The following is a 26,021-nucleotide window of genomic DNA, read 5'->3' as shown; positions in this document are numbered from 1 at the left end:
TTTACACTTCAGGTACATGCAGAATATCATATAATGATAATGTGACAAGCATACAGCTGTCTCTGTATAGGAATGTTTGTTGTGGTTAGGTGACACTGTAGTTATTTTTATATGTAGGTTTTCTCATGACAATTTTTGATCACACACACAGCTTGCAAACTAAGTAATGTGCATAGTAATTGCATTCAGATATACCAGCGGAAGCAGCATGTGCTATAGAAGTAAAGTGTACAGAAAGAACTGGAAAGTGCATGTATAGATGTAGATTTTATCTAGCTTTAAAGAAACAATCTGGTTTGACTGCTTCTGGAATGGAAGCATCCAACAATAAAGGCAGCTACTTGCTTGCTCATATTGAGCACTGCTTTTAGGGCAGGTTCTGCCCCATGAGCTGGTACAATGTGCTACTCCTGTCTAATCGGAAATTTGTGAATATATATATATATATATATATATATTTTTTGTAATTTTTTATTTTTTTATTATTACTATTATTTGTATCATGCAGTATTGGAGATACTGACCACGAGCAGTTCATTGAGAAACAGAGACCCAGAGAGGGCGGCAGGGCCTTGGGCAGAGTTGCTGTAAACGTCATGCTACAGACTCGGGGAGCTCAGCAGCAGTCCTGAGCGGAAACCCCTCCCCAATCCCAGCTCCGGCACCGAGCGAAGAAAAGAGGAATATCAGGAATCAGGAAACACGGAGAAACACCTCAGCGCATAAACTAAAAAAGACGGTAGGTTATTTTACCTCACGCTTATCCTACATTATCACGCACTAGTGTGTCGTACCTGATATACATTCAGCGCGCTCTCCTCTCTCCCACCGATGACTGTTTTTCCCAAAAGGAAAGGCCACACAACATTAGCATGATTGCTAGTCAGTCTGTTCGCTGTCCAGATAATGTTGGCGAAGTTCTGAAAGACCCGAGTAGCGTTTACTGTCTTTTTTTTCTAAAAGCGAACCTTTTCAGACCTGTAGTGTATGCGGACTTGTAGCAGAGCGGCTGGAAATATTTTCCGGCCCTTGTCCCGTTCCCGTTTTTGTGGAGAGGGGTAATGTTCAGGCTTTGGGAAACTCACCGACAGTCGGTCACTGATAAACTTCAAAAAACGATTGTCAAAGATAGTAGCGCTTTACCTAAGAAACGCTTCATAATTCGCGTGTTAAGTCGCTGTTTCTAAACGCCAGTTGTTTTCTATTTTATCCGCGTTAAGTCTTGTACACAGTAATAACGCTTGGGTTTTAAACGTTTTTCTCTCTCCTTGTTATTTATGACTAGTTAAAATTATAGCGGAGGCTCGCTGTGCACACACTGTTTTCTGTAAACATTATTTGGCTACTGATGAACCGAATGGTGTTTATATACGGTTCCAAAGTTATGTACTAAGTTCCAAAATGTTTTTATATATGTATATAAGGAAAGGAAATGTCCATCAAGTCTGGTTTGTCCGTTACAAACCTGCTGAAGTTACTTGTCTATATTCCTGGTCAGAAGTTAATGGAGTGCACTTTCAGCCTTTTGAGAGTTTCGGTAGCACTTCTCTAACATAAAACCGACAGTTACCTTTTCGGATAGATACGTTTGCCTTAAACGTTACATATCTACTACTAAAACGCTGAGGCTGCACGGTAGACATTGTATTTTAATAGTAGATACTGCACCTTGCACTCTTCTTTTTCCTTTTTACTATAAATGGAGTTTATATTCCAGACTCCACTGAAAAGGTTCAGTGCTGTACATGCTGCGTACAGGGAATGTCATAGAGCTTGCAACAACAGAGGTCTGGGAATGGCTTTGTTTACATGAATGTGTTGTCCATGAGTCCAGGCTCAGTGTAATACAGAGTAAGGACATTCCACAGCTAGTTTGGCTCAGAAGTGCCATTCAAGACGCGGTTCCCCCCACAGAGCTGTTCTGTATCACACAGCAACCCCTTGTTGAGGTAAAAACTCCCACTGATCTGCACCCAACCAACCTAATTGTGTTATGGGTGAGCGAGGATTATAAAACTGATTTTGAAAAGCTTGTGCGCTTCAACAATGCAGTTTACATAGTTTGCGTGTAGGACTTATTTTAGCCATTCCATAAGATTGTGTGAAATAACTTAAAAGGAAAGGTCGTACACCATCAAACATCTAATAAGTTTATAGCCCAAGAGTATTATTTTAAAATATTAGTGATCCTGCAGGTTCACCATGAGCCAAGATTAAAAACGTATAATGATTTAAAACACGGTTGCTTTCATATCTGAATATCAAGATGAGAAAAAGAGTGATTTAAAACAGCTGTCCTCACCTCCATACAACAAAGGATCGAGATGATGGGAGAGTACCACGACTGTAGGAAAAGTCTCATGATTTTATTCTGATGTTGGAAATTTGTCTGAGAGTGCAATCATTTGGAAAAGCCATTTGTTGTAAGGCCAGCAATTATGTATTAAATTCCATGTAGTTTTAAGTTTGAAGGTGTAGTGTATTCATGTATCAGCTAGCTTTTGTGCGTCTAATAGATGATAGCATGCATTTTTATCAAACCAATCATGTCACAAGATGTATGTTGTGTAGATGTGAGCTTTTTAGTGCCTGTGTTCTTGTTTTGTCTGTTTGTTGTAGTGTAATTATGTTTTTGGACATAGTAATACTGAAATTATGAATAGCTGCCTATACTTGAGGTGTAATAATAACCCAGTCTGTAATTTAATTGATTTGATTCCTGATGGGTTCACACTTCAGTACTCTAACGTATATAAAAAAAAAGGTTATGAAGCTCTGTTTAATTTTTAACAGACTCTCTTTATAATTTGTTCTTATTTTAACCATATTTAGTGAGCAGTCATCCCTCTGTGTTCATTATGTATGTCAGAACAACTAATTTTATCCTGTTTACCAATTTATACATTCAATGAAAACTGACTACATTTATTAGTTTACTCTTTGTGAATTGGTAAACATTCTAGGTCCCAAAATTAATGTGCAATTGTATTTATTCCAAATATGGCCACTACTCTAGTATTATTACGAATTTTGACAATAAATTGTGTCATGATCAGATATTCAAGTGAGGAAACATTCTCTCTCTCTATCTCTATCTATCTATCTATCTATCTATCTATCTATCTATATATATATATATATAATATACTTTTTTTTTAATTCTGATTTATTAATCTGATTGATTAATCAATTTTGATAATGTAATTGTGATTTTTCTGACTAATTTGGATTTAAACAAGAATACTATGTCACAAAGATAATTATTTATTCAGGGGCACTATCTTCAGTACTATTCCACTGCATGTTTCATTACACAGAAAGTGTAATTTAACCTTTAATAATCATTTTGAATCACACTGTAAAATTCTTTTGTAATATTCTGTATGCAACACATTACAGTATATGTCTCTTTGTATATTGCAGTATTCTGCAAATCTAAAAATCATCATAGAATTGTATAGTGTCTCAATATTGTAATTATATGGTTCTCTGCTGATCACTAGCATTCTGTTTGCAGATCAGTTGTGGTAACATTAAAAAACTTTATGACTGTCACTCATGTTTCAAAGGTTGATGTACGAGTTCAGTGACCTGATTTTGTTTTTCTTCTTTTTTTTTGAAGGGACCCATTTTTCTCATTCTCGATGGTTTCTTGTACTCTGTGTGAGCTGAAGGAGCAGAAGTTGTAGGCACTTAATGAGCTTTTTTGGGGCTTTATCAGGGATTAAATCCAGCTAATGATCAGAGTAATTAAATACGCTGCTACACCGGTCCAAGTTGTGGTCAAGAAATTTCTTACTTTTTTTCACAATGACTTTGTTTGAATTCATGTCAATAAGGAAGTTTTAAATTGACCTCATTTTACAATATATGGCACACTTGAATTTATATTTCAAATTAGGACTTAAACAAGTGCCCCCCCCCATCCCCCCACCACCCTCAGGTCTTCATGTTTTTTCTTAAGCCTTCACCATGCACACTGTTTCCTGAAAATTCACACCACATCTCTCAGACCTAGCAAAAAAAACCACAACAACAACAACAAAAAAAAAAAACATGCTGTAAAATCACATTTCCTGGAACATTGCTCGTTTTATATTTACAAGACTTTGTTGTTTTCTGTGCTGATTTGTTCGGGGCTGGCTCATGACCTCGGCAGTGGAAATTAGACCATGTTTACTGCACTTCCTGAATGGAGCCGGTTTGTCAGTCTTCAAATTTCCATCTTCTTTCTGTTCGTTTTGTATCAAAGAAATGTTTCCTCTCCAATGGGCATATACCATTCATATGCACAAATACATAAAATTATTGTTATTTAGTGAAAAATGTTAAGCCCATTTATGAGATATATCTTGGTTTACTGGCTTCATCATTAATTATCTTGTATATTCTCCATATACTCCATATATTCTCTATATTCTTTGTATCGTCAAATCTATTCTGTCAGGTTTGCGTACTGTATATCAGGAGAGCACAGACCAGTTAGTTAGATGAGTTCTAAATGTGGAATGGATGCGGTGTGTTTTAGGTACATGGCGGTGAGTGGGGAGTTAATGTTTTTTTGTTTATTTATTTATTTATTGTTTGGGGTTGTGTATCACATATATCTCACATCAAAACTGGTGGCACTGAGCATACATTAACAGTGCAAGTGGGGCTAGGGACCACCTTAATCACCATGGAGGTAGTGTTGATAGTGCAGTTTAAATAGTGAGTAAACACATTGAACTGATGGCCTTAAGGTCCAGTCACATGGTCACACTGTCCATGAATATTCACAAACGAAATTCTATTAATTTCTATGAGGTTTGCAGCCATAGGCAAATTTTGCGTAGGTGATTACCAGGTGAATCAAATTTGCCTGTGAATATTCTGTTGAGTTCAATTGTGGCAAACTTTGACCCGCAAATTCTCGTCCCCCAACTAATAGCGCTGCGTCTCTGGCTGTGTGACATATGACGCATCTGTCTGTCCCAAAATGGAGGAAGCACAGATTATTGCAGTTTTAAAACAGAAGACATTATACAACACATTTCACATGGTTTACAAATTACAACACAACGGGATTCAGCGGGATTCACCATTCCGACTGTGCCCAAGTCGGGAGGTGGGATTAGATTATAGTATCTTTTCTTCAGGTCTTTTTAGTAATTGTGATAACACCTTAGATTTTTTGACTTAACCATGTGCATTTCGCTGGCCAATTGACCAGGCCTTTATTCACCAGGGAGGTCAGTGGGGATCTGCATATAAGAGTATGATAGGGCTGTAAAGCTAGCTTAAAAAGGCATGGGTCTGGGATGCCAGACATCACTGTTTAATCTCCTGGAGGTGCATCTTATCATGTGTATAACTTAAAATTATAGTGCATTTTGTAGGTCTACTCTTACTTATTATAACGTATCTGTTTCTTTGTGACTTAATCCTAAGAACAGCCCAAATAATATTTGCTCTGTGGTGCTCCTGTGTGTGTGTGCTTTGATAAATAGAATAAAGCAAGGTTAATGTACTTTGCTGAGCGAGTGTCTGTAGTTGACACTCTGTCGCTGAGCTACAAGATTGTCCAAAAATCACCTATATGTTGAATGGCCCTTATAAAGCAGACAACAAGTATGTGCAAAGAGATTAATCCCCAAAGAATGGTCAGTAAGTTTGCACCATTTAGAAAAATTTTCCCTGTGAAAACCAAATATTGCACAAAGCTGTCTACTTGCACCCCCTTCATTTTGGACTCTAGGGTTAAAATCATTTGCTGTTCTCTCTCAACATCAGTGGCCCCAGGGTCATCTGGACTGACTCCTTTCACCTTAGACGTCAACTTTTTCTGACACTTTCCTTTTTTAGAAGGTTCAGACACATCAAAGCTTGTATAACCAAACATTAAAACATCTGCTTCCCCAGAAGAACCTCAGTGGACACCCTGCACCTTAAATAGGGCCCTCAATTGCTTACCTGCACAGGGCATAAATATTTGTCTTTAAATAATATACAGTAGTGCATGTCTCTGATTTCTGTTGCAAATTATGTTTGGACAATTGTACATAACACACAATACATGGTTAATAAAAGTGTTATTATACTACTCAGACCTTGTGCATTTATATACAATCATTGTTCTCTCTTGGCTCACTCACCTTGATCTTTTATTTTACTCTTTATTTTAGTTTTTACTTAATATTTCTTAAGTTATTATTCATTCATCCATTATCTGTAACCGCTTATCCAGTTCATGGTCACGGTGGGTCCAGAGCCTGGGGGCGCCAGTCCTTCACAGACACACTCACACATTCACTCACACAATCACACCTACAGACACTTTTGAGTCACCAATCCACCTACCAATGTGTGTTTTTGGACTGTGAGAGGAAACGGGGACACGGGGAGAACACACCAACTCCTTGTGTCGCAACTCCTCACAGAAAGTCACCCGGAGCAGGAATCGAACCCACAACCTCCAGGTCCCTGGAGCTGTGTGACTGTGACACCACCTGCACTACTATTGTAAATAGTCTGTGTAGCTTTTCTGCCTGTTATGATGTTACATGTCAAACTTGTTGGCACTCATTAAGATAAACTGTTTGTATGATTCTGATTCAGATTCATCACGAGAAATGCAGACCTGAGGGGTGAACCCTGGCGAGTAATAGACAAACTGCTTGCCTTTCAACCAAGATGGGGTTCGGCCGGGACTTGCGGAACTCTCACGAGAGCCTGATCAAACTGCAGGACTGGGAGCTGAAGCTGCTGGAGACAGTAAAGCGCTTCATGACACTTCGTGTGAAGAGTGACAAGGAGTATGCTTCACTTCTCCTCAACATTAGCCAGCAGGTGGACAAGCATGACAACTCCTCTCAGATTAGTTATATCAGCACCGTCTCCAAGGTAAATGTTGTTTCTATGTGGGCCTTAGTTTTAGTGATTTATCCATGCTCTACCCACATGTAGGTTGTTTTGAGGTACTGTTACTGGATTGGACAAGCTTCACAGGAATGCTGGTAAAAAATACAATTTACCCTCGAGAGATATTGCAGCAAACCATATATGCAATTAATCTAAACCAAACAATATATATAGTTAGGTTCTATTGCCAGTTTCAATTGATATTTGGTCCATTTAGTTCATTTTTTTGGACTGTACTGTAAATTTGGTTTTTATATGGTACGCCAAATATATATTTTGTTGCTAATCGGTTAATGCTTAATTTGATAAATAAGAGCAGTCAGTTCACACGTTATTCCTGCAAATGTGAGCTTGGGTTAAAGTGATTGAGTTCAGTGAAGCTATTATCAGCAATGGGGTGTCGGTACATAACAGCCTGTGGTTTCACACTTATGGATGAATGGCTTAGTACTTCTCTCCCTGTCTGTTAAGGCAGTCTGTTAGCTAATTATGGGCGTCTGCTTGGTTAAGTAAACAGAAGTAAAGTTTTAACAGCTTCCTCTTAGCCCATCTATCTCAATTCATGCATAAAACTAAGTAGTATTTTTACCTTAAAATCACAGTGATTCTCCACTGACCTATAAGAGGTAGAATAGAGTCCCTGTCATTGCTACTCTGGGCTCTGCACTGTGATATCTACACTACCAAACTTTTGTAGGACGGTAGGAAACCACCTTCCTCCTTCATTTCATGACAGTGCTTTAAAGGTGAATTGCATTCTTCAGCTGTAGATGGAGCCCAGGAGATAAAATACCACATCTTACCTAAGCCCCTTTCAAACATGCACGGTAAATCTGAAATGTTTCAGAGTTTACCCCAAGGAGCTGTATGTGTGACCTTGAACACCCGCAACATTTATCTTTATGTGAGCTTTATCCTGGAAGACTCTGGCTAAAGTGACAATCAGTGCATGATTGAACACAGCCGCTAATGTCCCAGAGAATTTGCTGTTTTAGACTGCTTGCTAAAGCACGCAGAGCATTTCCCTCTGTGAGAACGCATCTGAAATCTCCTGCTGTGCACTGAATGTTTGAGGGGACCACTCTGGGACATCTCTCTACCTGATACTCCAGAATGTCTTTAGAGTTTCTCCATAGTTCATGTAAGTGTCTCTGGTGTTCCTCTGTGAATTCTTGGGAAAGCTAAGTGAACTTCATTATGTCCACCCCCTTGGATGAATATAGAAACAACATTTTATTAAATGTTTGGAAGAGGTTGACGCAATATAGAGATAAACAGTTCAGTGCCATCTTATCATTGAAGTTAAAACTGCATTGGAATCTGTACACCCTATGCTGATTTTAATTTTGTTCCCTTCTCTTAGTCATGGGCTCACATGGTACAGCAGACGGAGCAGCTGAGTAAGATCATGAAGTCTCATGCTGAAGAGCTGAACTCTGGCCCACTGCACCGCCTAACCATGATGATCAAAGACAAACAGCAGGTGAAACGGAGCTACCAGAGCATCCATCAGCAGATTGAGTTTGAGCTGAACAAGGCAAGTCCAGAGCCAACCTTAAATTTCAGCTTTCATGGAAGTTCTGTGAAACCGTTGACAGCTTGATTTTTGCTGTTACTAGGTTACAAAAACAGACCTCGAAAAGCTGAAGGGTACCTACAGACAGTTAAGTAAGGATGCTCATAGTGCCAAAGAGAAATACAAGGAAGCGGTATTAAAAGGTAAGACCTCAGCCTACCACTGCAAACTCAATTAATTCCTAAAGCTTTATTAGATTTTTTTTAAATGTAATAATCTCAGTCTGTCACATGAGGCTTACAACAACAGAAAAAGGTTTCAGCAAGTTTCTGTGTGCTTAGATATTAAACTAGTCAACTTGTAAAAAAAATAATAATAATAAATTAAAAAAAAAAAAAAAAAAACCCAAAACAACAGTGGAAGCCACATGGCAGTTACTAAATATTAACAAACATATGTGAAATAAGTATTTTTGTAATGCTTTATCATGTATTTTTTGGTATAATTGTAGGTATGTTTTATAGTATTTAGTATATTTTTAGTTAATTCTCTTAATCTAAAGGCTTTTGTAGTTTGAGAAAAATGGTTTTTAATGTCAAATGAAAGAGACATTATATATTATTATTAATAATAATATAAAACAATAAAATACATTAAAATTGATTAAAATAATAATAAATAATCCAGATATGTGTGAAGCAAGTCTGGAGGAAGGTTATTACCACAGCTGGGAATGTTTGCAGAGGAAATGTTAGAAGGCCACAAGAAATCTTGAGAGTCCTTAAGTTTATAGGGTTAAAGATTTTTGGACAAGTAAATTTGTAGGAGAGCAGAAGAGTGACATAAGTTGACATGTGAATCAAATTTTAAAGTAGGGTCAAGGAGATAAGGCAATTTCCGGGCAAGGTTTTTCAGTGCTATGTTATGGGCAAAAAATTAGAAGGAATCAAAAGTTAGTATCTAAGTAAGCGTTGAGCTAGATTACTTGAAATAGACAGAAAGAAATGGGAAATCAATCAATAATCAAACAATCAATCAATGAAGAACAATCACTGGATTTAGGATTACCTACTTTTTATCTGCACTCATGTTCCACGCACCATACAGGAGCACTTCTCCTGCAGTTCTAAAATTACAGTCCAATTGTAGGCCAATTGTTGTTCTGCATTTCCTATTTCTCCCAATTTCATCCTGTTCTTCAAAGTTAAGGACCTCACAGAGCAGGTATAATTTAGGAGGGGCATTATTTTCAGCACTACAGTGATACTGACATGGTGGTGGTGGTGTTAGTGTTTGTTGGGCTGGTGTGAGTGGACACAGCAGGGCTGCTGGAGTTTATAAACAGTTAGTGCTTTTCCACCAACAGAACTCTGGTTCTGGAACTAGATCCGTCTCTGATTCTTGGAACCTTGGTGTTCTCCAGCAAACCGGCATGTGTTTCTACATGTTAAGATGGGAGCCACGGATGCATCATCATTGGGGGGCATTGTGAAGCTGCTCTGTTCAAGTGTTGCCATGGCTGAATACAGTGACAGTGGTGTAGATATACAGACAGAGTCATGAACAGTCTTTGTTTATACTTTGTTTAAAGTGGGTTCAGATCAGACTGATGTATGATATTTGTGTGAGAATGTTGCCAAGTTCTGAGTTCTGAGGAGCTCGTGAGCAGTGGAGAAAAGTAGCCTACATGCCCCATTTCCTGGTAATCACAGCCCCAGAAACACACAAACGAAGCACGTTCCTGTTCCATCTCAATGTGATTGTTTATATAACACTTTCTAAAACACCACATCTAGGTCCACTGTGTGATTACCCTTTATTTGAGGCTTTCTGCACTTTATGGAATTTCCTAAGATTGACAGGCCCAGAGGTCATCATGGTTTGCGCTGAAGAGCCATCTCTTCTTTGGTTCCAGTTGTATATATCTTTTCTGGGTCCTCATTGGGCAGTACGGTGGTACAGCAGGTAGTGTCACTGCCACACAGCTCCAAGTCCCGTGTTCTCCCCGTGTCTGTGGGTTTCCTCTGGGTGCTCCAGTTTCTGCCCATGGTCCAACACGTTGTTAGGTGGATTGACTCAGAAGTGTCCATAGGTGTGAGTGTGTGTGTTGCCCTGTGAAGGACTGGTGCTCCCTCCAGGGTGTGTTCCTGCCTTGTGCCCAATGATTCCAGGTAGGATCCAGACCCACTGCAACTGAACTAGATAAGCGGTTACAGACAATGAATGAATGATTGGACGAATGATTCCTCATTGGTGGAAAAGGGCTACGGGTCTACTCACTACCCTCTATGTTAGATACACCTACCTCATTGGTCCACCTTATAGAGTTAGAGACAGACTGTATTCCTTTATCGGTGAAAAAAAGAGTATGCAAAGAAACAGGTGAACTACAGATTGTAATTGTAGAATTACAAAGGACTAATATATATATATATATATATATATATATATGTCACCTTTTAACACATCCACCAGGTCCATCTGGAATATGTACAGCACCCCTCAACAACTCAGTAAATGCACTGTCAAAATAAACCTGCTTTACTGGCATCTTTTGCTCTAAATTTACAGTGGTGGTATGAGTGATTGGATATACACGTTTCAGCAGTAGTATAAGTCGTATACAGGACTCCAAGAAGTGCGAATGAACTAAACCAGAGCAGCTAGAGTTAGAGGTATAGAGCTTATAGCTAGATTTATAGAGCTTTAGCTTTAACTTATTAGAACTGCATATCTGCATGTTTGTTACAGTAAATGTCAGCTTCCCTGTCATCACAGCATCCTCCCACTGTTTCAAGCCCATCAAACATGTGTGTCAATGTCAACCTACAAGACTTCAAATACGAAACCAGATGTTCAGGAGGTATGCATGGTTATTAACCTGTTTGGTCCTCTCTTCAGGCAAGGAGCCAGAGAAGGCACGCGAGCGCTATGACAAAGCCACCATGAAGCTGCACAACCTGCACAACCAGTACGTGCTGGCGGTACGCAGTGCACAGCTGCACCAGGAGCACTACCATGAGAGTGCACTGCCATTGCTGCTCGACTCACTGCAGAAGATGCAGGAGGAGATGATTAGCGCCCTGTGAGTCACATATGCAAGCTAAAGCTCAAAAATTACATGCTGGTATTTAATTTGATTTGATTATTGATTTTTGACAGCACACTTTAAATCTCCGTTATTTAAAGGAGAATTTAAAACATTTAATTCAGCCAAGAACCATAAATTCTGTACTAAACCAATTTCAAACATAGCTACCCACATGCCAGGACATAAATCTTGAGGGACTAAAAAGATATTTTGATTCTATGTTGCATGAGAATTGCACTTTATAAAAAATAGAAAATGCTGAAATTTGTAAAATTTTATGTATGTTGGTAATATATGTATGTAAAATTACCAATTGCAAGTTTGGTAAATTGGAAACAGAATAGTTGCATTTTGACAAATAAGCATGTTTGTATTTTGATGTGGTTTTGGTGCTGCTGATGCTTACATGTACATTTATAAGTTTAATATTAAAACAGCATGTTTTTAAAGCTTGATTGAAGATCTGGAAAATGTATTATAAAAGAGATGATTATCCATGCCATAGGACAGGTCTGAATTAAAACAGCACGTTTTTTTTTTTTTTTTTTTTTTCTCTCTCAAGTATGGAATGCAGTGAGTTGTTTTTGTACTAACCTCTTTTTTTTTCCTCTTCCCCTTTCCTTCCCCCCCTCTTTAATTCACTGGTACAGTACAAGGACCATGCTTACAAAGGATTACTTTAGCAAATCAGACTCTAGTGTAGCCATTGTCCTCCTAAGCTGTGTTTTAATCACAATCAACTTCCAGTAATCTCAGTCAGTAATCTGTAAAAGCAGAACAAACGTATAGGCTTTTAAAAAGCAGGTGTCACTGCAATGACCCAAAGCCTTTCTGGACCTTTCAAGGTGATTAAATTGTAGGGTGTGACTTTATTTTAAGGAACACAAAATAGCAGTTACACACACAGGACTAAACTTATAAATGGTTTATTAACAGGGCATTAGGTTTCTCTTATATGTAAATTTATTTAAAATCTAAAGTAGAATTTTATGTTGAGTTGACTTTTCAACTTTGTAGCCTCTAAATAGTGTGCTTTAGAAAATTGAACAGAGGAAGCACTAAACACTCAACTAGAACCAACTAGAATAAAATGTTGCCAATTAAATTGCAATGTCACCTAAAATACATGATCAGTATTGTGTGTAACAAAATCACATATTGTTGTGTAATTTTATAACTATTAAAACAATATTAGTGTCACTTACATAACTGCAGTTATGTGACACCGCAAGGTATAACTGTATAATATTAATACAGCAATTAAACCATCTATTGACATATGAATAGCTTTTCCCTGACCAAAGAAATTGAGATTAATAAATCTGCAATATCTCTTACTTAAAATAAGGCGTTACTAATTGTAGCATTTTTCAGAAAACAAAAAAAAAAAAAAAAAGATTTTTGAAGAACCATGATTTATTGATGGTATTATTTGTCTTGTCTTGCTCTCTGTTCCAGGAAAGGCATTCTTGAGGAGTATAGTGAAATCACTAGTCTCTTAACTGATGAAATAGTGAAGGTCCACAAAGAAATACACACTTCTATTGACCAAATCGATCCTACTTCAGAGTATGAAAATTTCATTGAAGTATACGGGTAAGTGAAATAATTTGCTAAAAAACAATACAGGATTGTTTTTCTAATGTTTCACTTTTTAATCCTTTTCTTACTATCTTTGTATTTTTTAGGTCACCTGAAACCAAAGAACCAAATGTAGAATTTGATATTTCACTTTTAGATGAAACTGAGAATCTTCAAGCCAATGAGATTCTATGGAATAATTTGACTGCAGACAGTTTACAAGCCTTGTGAGTCAAATATCTTTATCATCAGACTACAGTAGTAATAAACAGAATAAAATGTGTATTATTGATACTAGACAACAAATAATATGCAGTATGAAAATAACAAGAAATGAAACTTTCATTTAAAAAAATAACAAAACCTACAGTAAAGCCTTATTATATTTTAAAGTAAAGAGACAGAAATTGAATGTCTGAATTTTTGTAGGTCAAAAACATTGTTTAATAACTCAAATCAGAGTACTGACTTAAAAGAAAGAACAAGTATGTTAATTTCAGTAAAGTAGCAATTTTCCCATCTTTAAAAGAACAAAAAACAAACAAAACAAAAAAACAAAAAAACATTTTAAGGGCAATGTTCAACAGTGCAGCTGTGTCTCTAAAAATAGATTGGTTAGCAGTGTTCTCAGAGAAATGTAGTTTGAGCTCAATAGGGCCATAATACCACTGGGTTAATTGCTGAGCTCTGATTAGTGTTAAGCATTTGTTTGAAACAGTATGTAAAAATGAGTAATTAATGTAATTTATCCTCAGGTTGAGGTCTACAGCTGAGGAGCTGTTGGTGACCCAGCAAAGTCTGCATAGTAAAGAGGATCTAATGCTAGACCTGCATAACAAAATTGAGGAGTCTGCCACAACCTGCGAGAAGAAATCTGAGTATGTGGATCACATTAGATTTGTTCCATAGTGCTTTTTTATATGTGATTTTTTTTCTAGTTTACAATGAATGGTTTCTTTATTGACATGTGCTCAATGAGATAAATTATTAAAATGAACTGTAAAAAAGTGAAGCTTCTTTTAAAAATTGCTGGTTTCCCAGATGTAGTAAAATGTAGTCGTGAACTTTGTCCTCCTTTTAATGGAAAATAATAATTCAAAATGTTGTTGGGCTAAGCTTAATCCCTATCTGTGAAACCACCCCTAAGATTTCTTTCACACTCACAAATGGTCCTGTAGGGAACTTTCTTTTAGGCTAAACTCAATTTTTGATTCTTAATTAGGCATTTGTGAAGGACTATCTAAAATTTGCTGGGTAGTCCAACAGATGTGATTAAGAAGTAATTACACTAATCTTCTAAAAACGCAATTGGACTTCTCACTGTCTACTAAGAATTTTGTATTATCTCTTGCAGCATGGTTTTGTTACTGAGTCAGAAGCAGTCTCTGGAAGAGTTAAGGCAGACAGTGCAGCTCCTGCGCTGCTCAGAGGCCAAACTCACCTCTCAGAAGGAGCTGCTAGAACATAAGATGCAGGAGAATGAGGGCAAGGAGCCTCCACCCGTGGTCAACTATGAGGAGGATGCACGCTCTGTCAACTCAGTGGTGAGACTTTGTTTTCACTGTCTTCCAAGACACCATTTTTTCCCTTACACTTAGGATACCATTTATGCAGTTCAGTCTCAGTCAGCTTTATTTAATTTACTCAGATTTTAAGGGTTCTGAATGCAAAGCGTGTATTAAACTAATCTAATTTCCTCTTCCAAAATCGATTCACAGCAGCAACATGCTTTTGTGTTTGGTGCATTGAAACCAGTTTATAGCTTTAAAAAGGACGTATTATACCCTCTTTACAGAAAGTAACACATTTCCCTGTGGTCTAAAATGAAGCATCTAGGATCATGCACCATCCTCACCCTGTCTAAACTGTCCAGTCTCAGCCACAGATGCTCTGCCCAAAAGTAGACCTTTCATTGCATTAAGCTGGCCTCACTGTCAGGATTCTGCCAGTTGCATTCTGATTCCCTGTATCATTATTATACTGACTCTGGTACTGGTCTGATGTGAATCAAAGACTGCCTCCTACACATCATGTCAAAACTTGTAATATAAATGTAACTTGCGAAATCATAATAACATCATGCCAGATTTGTAATTGGTCTTTTTTATGAAAATCTAATTCATTTTCCTGCAGTAGTAGGCAGTTCTTGGCCATGTAAAGTGGTGAAAAGTATCAGATTCTCCTTTGATTGTCTGGCAATGTGAGATTAGTCCTGTCCAGAACAGCTATTTTGAGTGCCTATTGCTTTAAATGATAATAAGCCACAGTGCACGCACCAGTTTTTGGCTCAGTTTTTTATGCCATTTCTGTTATGCGGTTTAGCCTCGCAGTCTCACAAATGTGTGTCCAGCGCTGTTATTTAAAATACTCAGATAAGGCGGAGGTAACATTTTAAAGTCTCTACACTTGATGTCATGTGTGGAGCCAAATTTTAATGGGTCATTGAATTTGTTGTTTTATGATGTGAGAACCACAAATAGCTGACTGGGTTGTTTTGTTTCACAGTGTGTGGGTTGGTAGGCACTCTAGATACTCCAGCTATGTCTAGCTTGTATCTATTGTTCTATACCCTCTTGTAGGTTATTTAATTATTTGTCCACATTAAACAAAATACTATTCTATAAGATTCCATCTATTTCTCATGCATACCATTCTTCATGTCCCAGGATAAAAGTAAAGACAGAATATCAAAGTTTGACACACTCCGTCACTCCATTGCTGGCATTATTCGATCACCGAAGTCTGTTCTGGGCTCATCCTCGGTAAGAGAATATTCTTTAGAATTGGATATTTGTTTCCTAGTGACATTACACTGACTTTTTTTTCTTTACTCTAATCTCCTTTTCTTTCCCCAGTTCTTTGACGTGATCCCCACCAGTGAGAAGCCTCTTGGGGAACAGGAGTGGTACCATGGGGCAATCCCTCGTACAGAGGCCCAGGAGCTGCTTAAGCAACAGGGAGATTTCCTGGTGCGTGAAAGCCATGGCAAGCCCGGCGAGTATGTACTTTCTGTATTCTCAGATGCCCAGCGACGACACTTCATCATTCAATTTGCTGACGTGAGTACTAATGCTTAACTAGTGTCCAATATATTACTCATTCATTGTTAGATGTGACATTTTTCCCAATTTTACATATGCATACATGTTTGTTAGAAATACTGACTTTTTTTTGATGAAAACAGAAGAAATTCTTGACCCACGCACTGGTAATGGCTGATAAATATTTGTTGCATAGGCATTTCATACAATTCATTATGTAAAACGACATGCCACTGACCATACAGGAGCAATTTGTAGTTCTACAATTACAGAGTGTAGTCCATCTGCGTACCTAGGCTATGTTTTGTTCATCAAGCACGGTGCTGTTTGCTTTTATCAAGCCTGTTTTCTTTTAGGATGTACTTGAATGGATAGACAAAAGTTTTAATAAACAATTTACACCTTTTTCACAGAATCAGTATCGATTTGAAGGCACTGGATTCCCCACCATTCCACAATTGATTGAGCACCACTACGCTACAAAACAAGTCATTACCAAGAAGTCTGGAGTTGTGCTCTTGAATCCTGTCATAAAAGTAATACGTTTGTATCATTCACTTTCATTATATGTCCAGGCAGGAAATGACTTGTATTCTAGACTTCTAATATTTCTTTTAGCATTTGGCCTGTAATAAAACGAGGTTTACATTTCCTCTCTTTAGATCATGTTATTATTATAATTTATATTTATGTAGGTGTCAGACTTGACACCTTCGATCCCAGTGGACTATAAAAATCTTTTAGAATAAAGATTTGTCCCAAGTTTGTACTGTAACCTATGCCAGCATTTAACTGAGCAGTAACTCATCCTTGCCAGAAAGAGTGCAATTTCTTTTAAATTCTCTGTTAGCTGAGTCTGTTATTTGAGTTGTAGTCTAAGTTTAGTTTATCATCTTAGATGACAATAAAAAAAGGTCACTTTAAAGTTATTTTTTAAAATAAGCATGAGCTAATACTCAGATTTTCAATTTTGATATCATATCCACAAAGAAAGTGTGTATCATTTGTATCATTTCTAAAAATGTGACATGTTGAATATTGAACAATGTATTGTGTTTTTTATGTTTGTAATTGCTGCATGTTCTTTAGCTGACAAATGTACTGTTTTTGCATTCTATATCTTTTCGCTGTTAGATTTATTTTATTTTTTATTTATTTTATTTTTTATTTATTTTTTAACTTCCTACCCGGAGTTTTCTTGGGACTTACAAAATGTACTCCTTTTCAGGAGGCTAAGATGTGTTTGTCTCTCTCTCTCTCTCTCTCTCTCTCTCTCTCTCTCTCTCTCTCTCTCTCTCTCTCTCTCTTTTAGGATAAAAAATGGATCCTTAATCATGAGGATGTCATTCTAGGAGAGCTTCTTGGCAAAGTAGGTACTTTTGTTGTCCTTTAACTTTAATGAAATTGTATATGTTGAATGTTGCCTTGGAGCTTTGATACTAAATATATTCATGTATATATGAATAGGGCAACTTTGGTGAAGTATTTAAAGGAACATTAAAAGATAAAACCCCTGTGGCTGTGAAGACTTGTAAAGAAGATCTCCCACAAGACCTCAAGATCAAGTTTCTCTCTGAGGCCAGGTGAAAATCATGCATTTGAAGTTTCTATTGCTAATAATAAATTAAATTTAGTACATCTCTTAAATTATGCAACCTATCCCCCTCGATCTTTCATTGTTTTTTTGTCACATTTTAATTTATGTGAAAAAGTCTCAGTTTTCTCAAAATTCAGTAGGCTGTAAATTCTACATGTTTAATAAGTTGTCATGTTCCTAATGGTGTCTCATTCTTTATTTTTTAAGGATCCTTAAGCAGTATGATCATCCCAATATTGTAAAATTAATAGGCGTCTGTACACAAAGACAGCCCATTTATATAGTGATGGAACTTGTTCCAGGTATGTCCATTTCAGATTTTATACCACATGTTTTTTTTTCAAACACAGCTTTAAATAGATATTAATAGAGTATGAACAAATGAGACAATATAGCTTCTTTCATTGCACTGTTCATTACTTTCCTGTACAGGTGGGGACTTCCTGTCCTTCTTAAGGAAAAAAAAGGAAGATCTCAAGACTAAGCAGCTGGTTAAGTTTGCTCTAGATGCTGCTGCAGGAATGGCCTACTTGGAGTTAAAGAATTGTATACACAGGTAAGAGGCCCTCTAGGAGACCATTTGAAAGCAAAGATATTAGTATTACTGGAATGAGGCATTCAGCATTTCTCATAATCTATATATATTTTGATAAAGGCCTGTTTCATTTTACTAAAATGAAAATATACACTTAGTTGAAAAAAGTTAATTTACACCAAATATGTGTGCGCTCATCATATTCAACATAACCAATTTTTGGCGCTTATTTAGAAGTGTGCCATCTTCACCCACACAACAAACCATAGCAATTTCAGCTGCTGTGACTTAGGTGCAAGCCATTATCATCAAACCCAGGCCATTGTTAATACACCAATTTTTAAACCAACAGTTTACTGTGCACATTCTGCTAAAAGTTTCACTACATCTGCTGTAGATGGGCCAACGTCCTAAAAGGTTTGTTCTATTGTTTGTAGTCATCTTTATTATGAGCAGTAAAGACATAAATGTTGCTTAAACGATGATTTATGAATAGGCATGTCTTTTGTTACAATGTCTTGATTTTACTGTTAGTAGCAGGAAATCTTGGGTTTTTCTAAAGCTGGAGCACATAGGAAACAAGACACGATAGCGTTTTCATACTAAAAACTGACTTCAGCTTGTTTCTTAGCTAATTAGTTGGGTCATAGATACAAGGAGCTGATAAACTGCAGATATACGCCAATCTGGAGTAAAGACTAGAGTTGAAAACGATGCCATGCAGCACTGTGACTTCATAGAACCTTGAGGATCATAAAGCATATGACAAAATATGGTAGATTGTAATACCCCATGCTGTGCCTACCCAGAACAAACTGCTGGACATAGCAGTAATTTTCTGAACCTTGTAATTGTAGAATGACTTAATTTTGAACATACTCCTGATTTGTATATTTTTATATTTTTAAGTTATTCATGTGGAACTTTTACTAGCTGCTAACTTTTGTTTACCCAGTACCACATTTAATGCTTATAACAACTTGCCCGTAATGGCATATAAAACAGTATTTCAATACCAAGGTAACAGCTGTGTACATTTTTTAGTTTAAATAGGCTTTTGTGATGTAGATGCATCATGTCAACATGTCTGTGATACACAACTGTTCATTAGTATATTGTAGTCTTGCAACCTTAGAGAGCACAAACGTCCTCACGTGTCAATGCGTCTTACAGGGACCTGGCTGCCCGTAACTGCCTGGTGGGAGAAAACAACCTTTTGAAGATCAGTGATTTTGGGATGTCGCGGCAGGAGGATGATGGGATTTATTCGTCTTCTGGCCTCAAGCAAATACCTATTAAGTGGACTGCACCAGAGGCACTCAACTATGGTAAACCCTTTGGACCTCATTCCAATAAGAAACACACACACATGTATATCTATTTCTCTTTTTTTCAGTATTATGTAATCATCCCTTTGAATTTCTTGTTTGTTTATTACAATTTATTATCTCTCTGAAGGAAAGTGGTTCATACAAGCCCTTCTTGGGTTTCTTTATTTTCCCTGCCCATTCTTTTACTTTCCACTGTTGTAGCAAGTTTAATTCTTTCTTTTTTCTCCTATACTGTGCAAACAATCTAACAAACTAATAATCAAATGAAATATCACAGCTATGTAAATGTATCATAATAAAATTGGAATATACCATGCTGTTGTCCAGTGTGACTTGTGATTTTTCTTACAGGGAGATACAGCTCAGAGAGTGATGTATGGAGCTATGGGATCCTACTCTGGGAAACGTTCAGCCTGGGAGTGTGTCCATACCCAGGCATGACCAACCAGCAAGCCAGAGAGCAAGTTGAGAAAGGTACACATCTACTAGCAATCATATATAGTATAGTATATCTTAGTATAAAACCCTGAATCACATATCGATCTGACCTAGAACAGGTTATTGTCATTTGAGAGCTGAGTTCTTTTCACTAATAAACTCTGGAGAATCTCCAGAAAAACTAGTATGGAATATGGAGATATTGTGTAATCTGGAGATTTTGCACAGGTTTTCTGAATGTGAGGTGTTCACGCAGCAGGAAATGGGTCACATGCTTGAAGCAAGGAATGGTGGCCTGTGCAGTAGATACTCCGGGACATTAGCAGCTCCATTGTCACTTTTGCTCACTTGGACTTTACCTGTAGTCTTTACGAGAGAGCTAGATGGGAAATAGTCTGAGTAAAGTCCAGGATAAATCTTGAGTGTTTGTATTCAAACATACAGCTCCTCCAGGTAAATTCCGGAATGTTTTTGGGTTACTTTGCATTTGTGAAGTGTCCTTAACAAGTGGACCAGCGGGTGGAAACAGGCATTTGCTAGGAGAGTATCTGGCTTTGGAGTGGATGTGGGAAATCGCAACAGGGTTATATGACAGACTGGTTTAAACTGCCTCTTGGAGCAGGTTTTTTTTTTTTTTTTTTCTTTCTGTGGAGTAGGCGTAGTAAGTTTAAATTGTCCAGCTTGTGTTTCGCTTGCACAGCATACATGCCATTCTTTTGAACCAGTTTTTGGCATTTAGTTAGTTTAATCACTTTGAAAACCTGTTGAATCAAACATTCTGTGATATATTTGCGATGAGAGCACTTCACAATTTAACGTAATTAAACACAACATATAATGAATTAACTCTTCAAATTATCATATTTTTCTCCGTTAATATAAATTGATGATCTACATTTTCAGGCTAGTTAAAGCCTTGTCCTCTATTAGGGCAGGTTTCATGAAACATAATAAACATCACGTTTTATCCAATTATACATAACACATGCCGCAACCCATGGGTCTAATTTACTCTCAAGGGCTTGTGATGAGAGGAATATGTCTTGGATCCATATGAACAGTTGCTTCTCCAGTTACTGGTTACAGCTAGATGCTTTGCAGCCAATGATGGTCCAGTAGAACTAGGCTAGACTGGTTACAAGGCAGGTTCTGGACTTGGCTAGAGTGAGAAGATTCATTTTAGTTTAAAAAAGTGCATAGGATTTCTGGATAGTGAGGTATTGCCAGGATTGCAACTGGGAACCCCATGTACTAGTTTTATTTTGGAATGGTGTGGGAAGTAGTGCTTACTCAAAAGTTAGTATATGCTTTATTTGATGATGTTTTTCATGATTGCAGGTTACAGAATGTCATGTCCACAGAAGTGCCCAGATGAGGTCTACAAGATCATGCAGAGGTGCTGGGATTACAAGCCTGAAAATAGACCAAAATTTGCTGACATTCATCGGGAACTGTCTTTAGTCAAGAAAAAATAAGTCTGAATTAGAACACGGCCTAACAGCCAAACTCATGTCTCATCCAGGTAATTCCTTTCTTACTGACAAACGGAAATATCTACAGTGTTCTTCCTTAATGTTCACAATGTATTCTGATTGTGTAACAGAGTACACCAGTCAGCTAAAACATTACCATACAGGAGCACTTTGTAGAGCTACAGTTACTGTCTGTAGTCTGTTGACCTGCATACCTTGTTTGCCTCCTTTCACTCTGTTATTTCAATATTCAGAACCCCAAAAAGGACCACCACAGAGCAGGTATGTTCTGAGTGGTGGAGCATTCTCAGTGCAGCTGTGATACTGACAGGGTGGTAGTGTTACTGTGTGTGGTTCAGACCCCTTATTCTTACTGCTGGACTGAGAATACTCCACTAACAAAAATATCCAGCCCTCAGCGTCCTGTGGGCAGAGCCCATTGACTACTGATGAGAGACTAGAGGATGAACAACACAAACGATGCAGCAACAGATGGGCTACTGTCTCTGATTTCACATTGACAAGGTGAACCAACAAGATAGATGTGTTTAACAGAGTGGATACTATATTTACTCACCTCCCGCTGTACTGCTGTGTCTGATCCACCTGTACCAATGCAACACAACTAAAACACCAGCACCACTGCAGCGCTAGCCATTATCATGAACCCAAAACATGGCCGTTCTGTAGTGGTCCTGTGGGGGCTCTGAACATTGAAGAACAGGGTGAAAGGGGCAAACATTGTACGCAAAGCAGCAGATGCACTACAGTCTGTAATTGTAGAACTACAAAGTGCCCCTGTATGGTTAGGTTGAGAGAATAGACAGTGGGTGTAGAAACAAGCAGGTGGTCTTAATGTTATGGCTGATGGGTACATGCCTTTTCACATAATGATTGTATGAATTGCCTATGCAACAGATGTTTATGAGCCATTTAGCAGGGGTCTTGGCTTTCTTCTGTTTTCATCCAAAATGTCAGTACTTCTACCAAATACTTGTTTTATTAATTCTGTGTTTACTTGCATGAGTCCACTGTTACACAGGTCATTTTAGACCAAAAATGAGTAGGGAACAAAGACTTGATGCTCATTTACCCAGAATGGTCATTCCAAACCAACTTACATCATCTTGTAATATTTATGAGTTCACACAGTCATGCAAAATAGTTTTTCATTAATTAATTGATCAAATATACCCTGTCTGGTTATAAATTACATCCTTAATGTTGATGTTTAAAGAAAAACTGCAGCTCCACCATGCGGTCACCCAGCTCCATGCTCTCATTGTCCTGGGATCAATCCCTGCCTCTGATGACTGTGTGTTTTCTCAATCTGTTTGCATTAGTTTCTTCCAGGTGCTCAAAGTCCAAAAACACATGTTAGGAGGATTGGCTGTGTGAAATTGCCCATTGCTATGTGTGTGTAATATATTTAGTGCTGTGTTTGTACCCAGTTAATATCTAAGATTTAGTTTAGTACCTGCAGGGACACACTTAAAGTAATTGTGTACAAATAAGATTTAAAGAGTATTTTGGTTTGGCATATAATTGTAAATCTTAATGTAAACATTATCTTGCTCTTTTGTTGTTGCATGGTAACCGCTGTAGACATAAACACTGTTAATTTGCTATGTTCACTCTCGCTAACATTGAGATCACCAACTTTAAATCACCTAAACCAAAACTCTCACATATTTTTGGATGCAAAACAGACAAAGGAGTTGGAGACTGTTTGAATTACAGTTATACATTACACAAAATAACACTTTAAAATTTAATTTCTACACCTAAATTTTGGAGCACATTTTAAAAATTTTGAATGGTTGGATGAATTTGATGAAGTTGATGAAGCTTTGTATGGAATGGCCCAGAAAAAAGGGTATATGCCATAAAGGATCTTTTAATGCCTAGGCTGCATTTTATTTGTAATGTGATTGGCAGAAATCAGTTATGCTACACCTCTGAAACATTTACTTCATGAAGCATTAGCATTGATTCAATTTCATAGATGTTCTTTATCTTCTGTTCCAAGATATTAAAATTAGGCTGTTGCAGATTTAATCAAATGCTTCAGATTGTGGCATTAAAACACAGCCATTACCATTTTGTCTTTGTGCTGGGTTTAGCCATGCACAACCCTAGTCGACGTACCCTCCTTGCTTAACTGGTCTTTTTTTTTACCTGTTAATAGTGGGTTCCTGCTTGATGGTCTTTTATGTGTTCTTCAAAAAAAGGAAATTTATCTACCTATTTCCAATTCATTGAACATCTTTGCCAGCAATCAGCAACCAAAGCCAAGCTCAGACACGTGAATTTTCATTTAAAACCAGTTTCAGGTTGACATCCATAAATTTTACTTCAGGACGAGACTTTTCCTTTTTTACAGACTTCAACAGGAATTTACCTGACATCCAGTTATTGTCAGTAATACTACAATACTGCCAGTAAATCATTATCTCTGATACATGCACAAAGAGAAATTACAGTACCTGTTGTTTATTCAGATTAGTTTTTGATGTAGCTCACTCTAGTCCTTGCTGCCTGTCCAAGCAGTGTCCTTACAAACAAGCTCAAGTCACATATAAAGTCATTTCCATTTGTTTAATGAATGAAATGACGGATGTTTTATACAAGGTTTACTCCAAAAGCATTCCTTTTGTATTTTGTAAATACTTTTGTAGATTCTATAATGTAATAATTTTGTAAGGTTTTTTTTCCCAAATACTAATCAACTTAGAATGTAAAGATTTTGCCAGTTTTCTATGCATCTGGACATTGTGTGTTGCCTGTGATATGATCAAATATGACATCTAGGACATTTGCACCTTTTGGAATATGTAAAGAACATCCCACAAAATCAGCTCTTGCATTTAGTGTCTGTATCTCCCTCTCTCTTTGTAAACAGCTGCAGTCATGGCCTGTCATATAGTGTATGATAGACAAATGTCAACAGTACTAATACATAAACAAAGCTACTGTAGCTCCAGGTTGTTCCGGCGTATGATAGATATTGCCATTGATTTTGTCTCAGAAAGACATCATTGGTGACTTCTGTTGTAGCTTAGCTTGCAGCATTAAAACTACTGCTGAGTGAGCTCCCAAACTTTTATGTTCAAAACAAATATCTGTGTTATTTTATTTATTTGAAATACTGTAATATTATTCTTTGTATTTTTATCTTTATTATTTTTAATACTACTTGCCATAACTCCTACTGTCTATTTGTTTGCCAGTATTTGTTACACAATATACTGAAATCTTCTCCAAAAAAACTGGGATGTTTTTCTTAGCTTTTTTCACCTGCTCATTTTGTCCATACAATCTGCCAGGCTACAATTGGCAATTTACAAGGTATCACAGTCATGTTCACAAGGTAATGTACAAAAAATGAAGTGGATGGTGGTATGTGAAACCATCCCAGGACATTTCATCATTAAAACCTTATTGTGAACTACACGGTGAAGAGCAAATTTCATGTTCAGCCTTTTTCCCAATGTGTTATTGTTGTGACCCTTCTATTACTCTGATCACATTTCTGAGTCCTGGTCTTGTAGGTGCTCTGCTCTGACAGTCCATTCAGCTTGTGTGCAGAATGTTAAGGAGCTGAGTAGTTTACTAAAATATCTTAAACAAACAAGTAATTTTTTACCACTAAAAGTAACAATATTTTAAAAAGCGATTATTTTTTAGTTTTAGATGCGAGGGACCTCATGGAACGGGTTCACTCACTCATGCACCAGCGTTAACCTAAAATCCTCCACAAGGTGGAGCCACTCACGTTTTTATCCCGTGCTACACATCAGACACTGAATAAAGTACAATTCACGTGTGTAACAAATTATTTTGTATACGAAGGCAGTTCTGTTTAAAATATGTTAAATACAGACGCTCCTTTCTATTCTACTTAGGCTGCTAAGTGTCAGTATAATGGGAATTCATAATGAGAATGATCAGTTACTCTAATTATCAATCTGAATTTCCAGAGTAAGTGGTCAGTGTTTTATTGTTAAAGAATTATCTTTGTGATTATGATGGTTTAGGGAAAAGGACAACACAATGGTGCATGACTTTGGGAACGGTGCTTTGGGCCTAGACAAACTAGGGCTCAGAAATAGCTTGTGGGTTCTCTAAATATACAACATTACAAAAACATCTTTGGTTATTGTCTTGTTTTACAAATCATGAGAGTGGTGCATAGATGCAATGCATAATCTTTGTTTTGTTTTTTAGCTTAGTGATTTAAATAAAACAAATACCAAGATTAAATTGGTCTTTGGAAAGCTGGAATTAATCAAATTTATATATATTGACTTACAGAATATTCATGTTACTGGTCATTTGCACAAGGCGGTAGATGTGTCTAACAGAATCAACAGTGAGTGCACAGTGTTTAAAAGCTCCAGCAGCACTGCTGGGTCTGATCCAACTGTACCAACACTGCACGTATTAACACTGCCATCTCGTCAGTGTCACTGCAGCTCTGAGAATGACCCACCACCCAAAACATACCTTGTGTGGGCCT

At 37.3% G+C, this 26,021-nt stretch overlaps 1 protein-coding gene across 1 annotated transcript; it reads left to right on the top strand.

Annotated features, from left to right (window-relative positions):
- Window positions 1-530: 530 nt before the first annotated feature.
- fer (fer (fps/fes related) tyrosine kinase) lies at window positions 531-26,015 on the top strand. The gene is made up of 19 exons (XM_066657772.1): window positions 531-739; window positions 6,598-6,882; window positions 8,264-8,437; window positions 8,520-8,619; window positions 11,318-11,501; window positions 12,966-13,103; window positions 13,196-13,315; window positions 13,844-13,966; window positions 14,443-14,632; window positions 15,755-15,850; window positions 15,944-16,147; window positions 16,543-16,665; window positions 17,442-17,498; window positions 17,597-17,712; window positions 17,934-18,028; window positions 18,159-18,282; window positions 19,435-19,589; window positions 19,944-20,066; window positions 21,369-26,015. Exons 2-19 carry the CDS (start codon window positions 6,673-6,675, stop codon window positions 21,503-21,505), a joined length of 2,469 nt encoding a protein of 822 aa, XP_066513869.1. The 5' UTR covers window positions 531-739; window positions 6,598-6,672; the 3' UTR covers window positions 21,506-26,015.
- The last annotated feature ends 6 nt before the right edge of the window (window positions 26,016-26,021 follow it).

Source organism: Hoplias malabaricus, chromosome 2, assembly GCF_029633855.1.
Source record: "Hoplias malabaricus isolate fHopMal1 chromosome 2, fHopMal1.hap1, whole genome shotgun sequence".
Taxonomy (NCBI): domain Eukaryota; kingdom Metazoa; phylum Chordata; class Actinopteri; order Characiformes; family Erythrinidae; genus Hoplias; species Hoplias malabaricus.
The sequence above is the reverse complement of the archived record's forward strand: the minus strand, read 5'-3'. Positions and strand labels throughout refer to the sequence as shown.

Coding starts and splice junctions, on each gene's coding strand:
- fer (XM_066657772.1), top strand. CDS start 6,673: ATGGGGTTCGGCCGGGACTTGCGGAACTCTCACGAGAGCCTGATCAAA. Junction 8,438..8,519: donor TTGAGTTTGAGCTGAACAAG/GCAAGTCCAGAG, acceptor TGCTGTTACTAG/GTTACAAAAACAGACCTCGA. Junction 11,502..12,965: donor GAGGAGATGATTAGCGCCCT/GTGAGTCACATA, acceptor TCTCTGTTCCAG/GAAAGGCATTCTTGAGGAGT.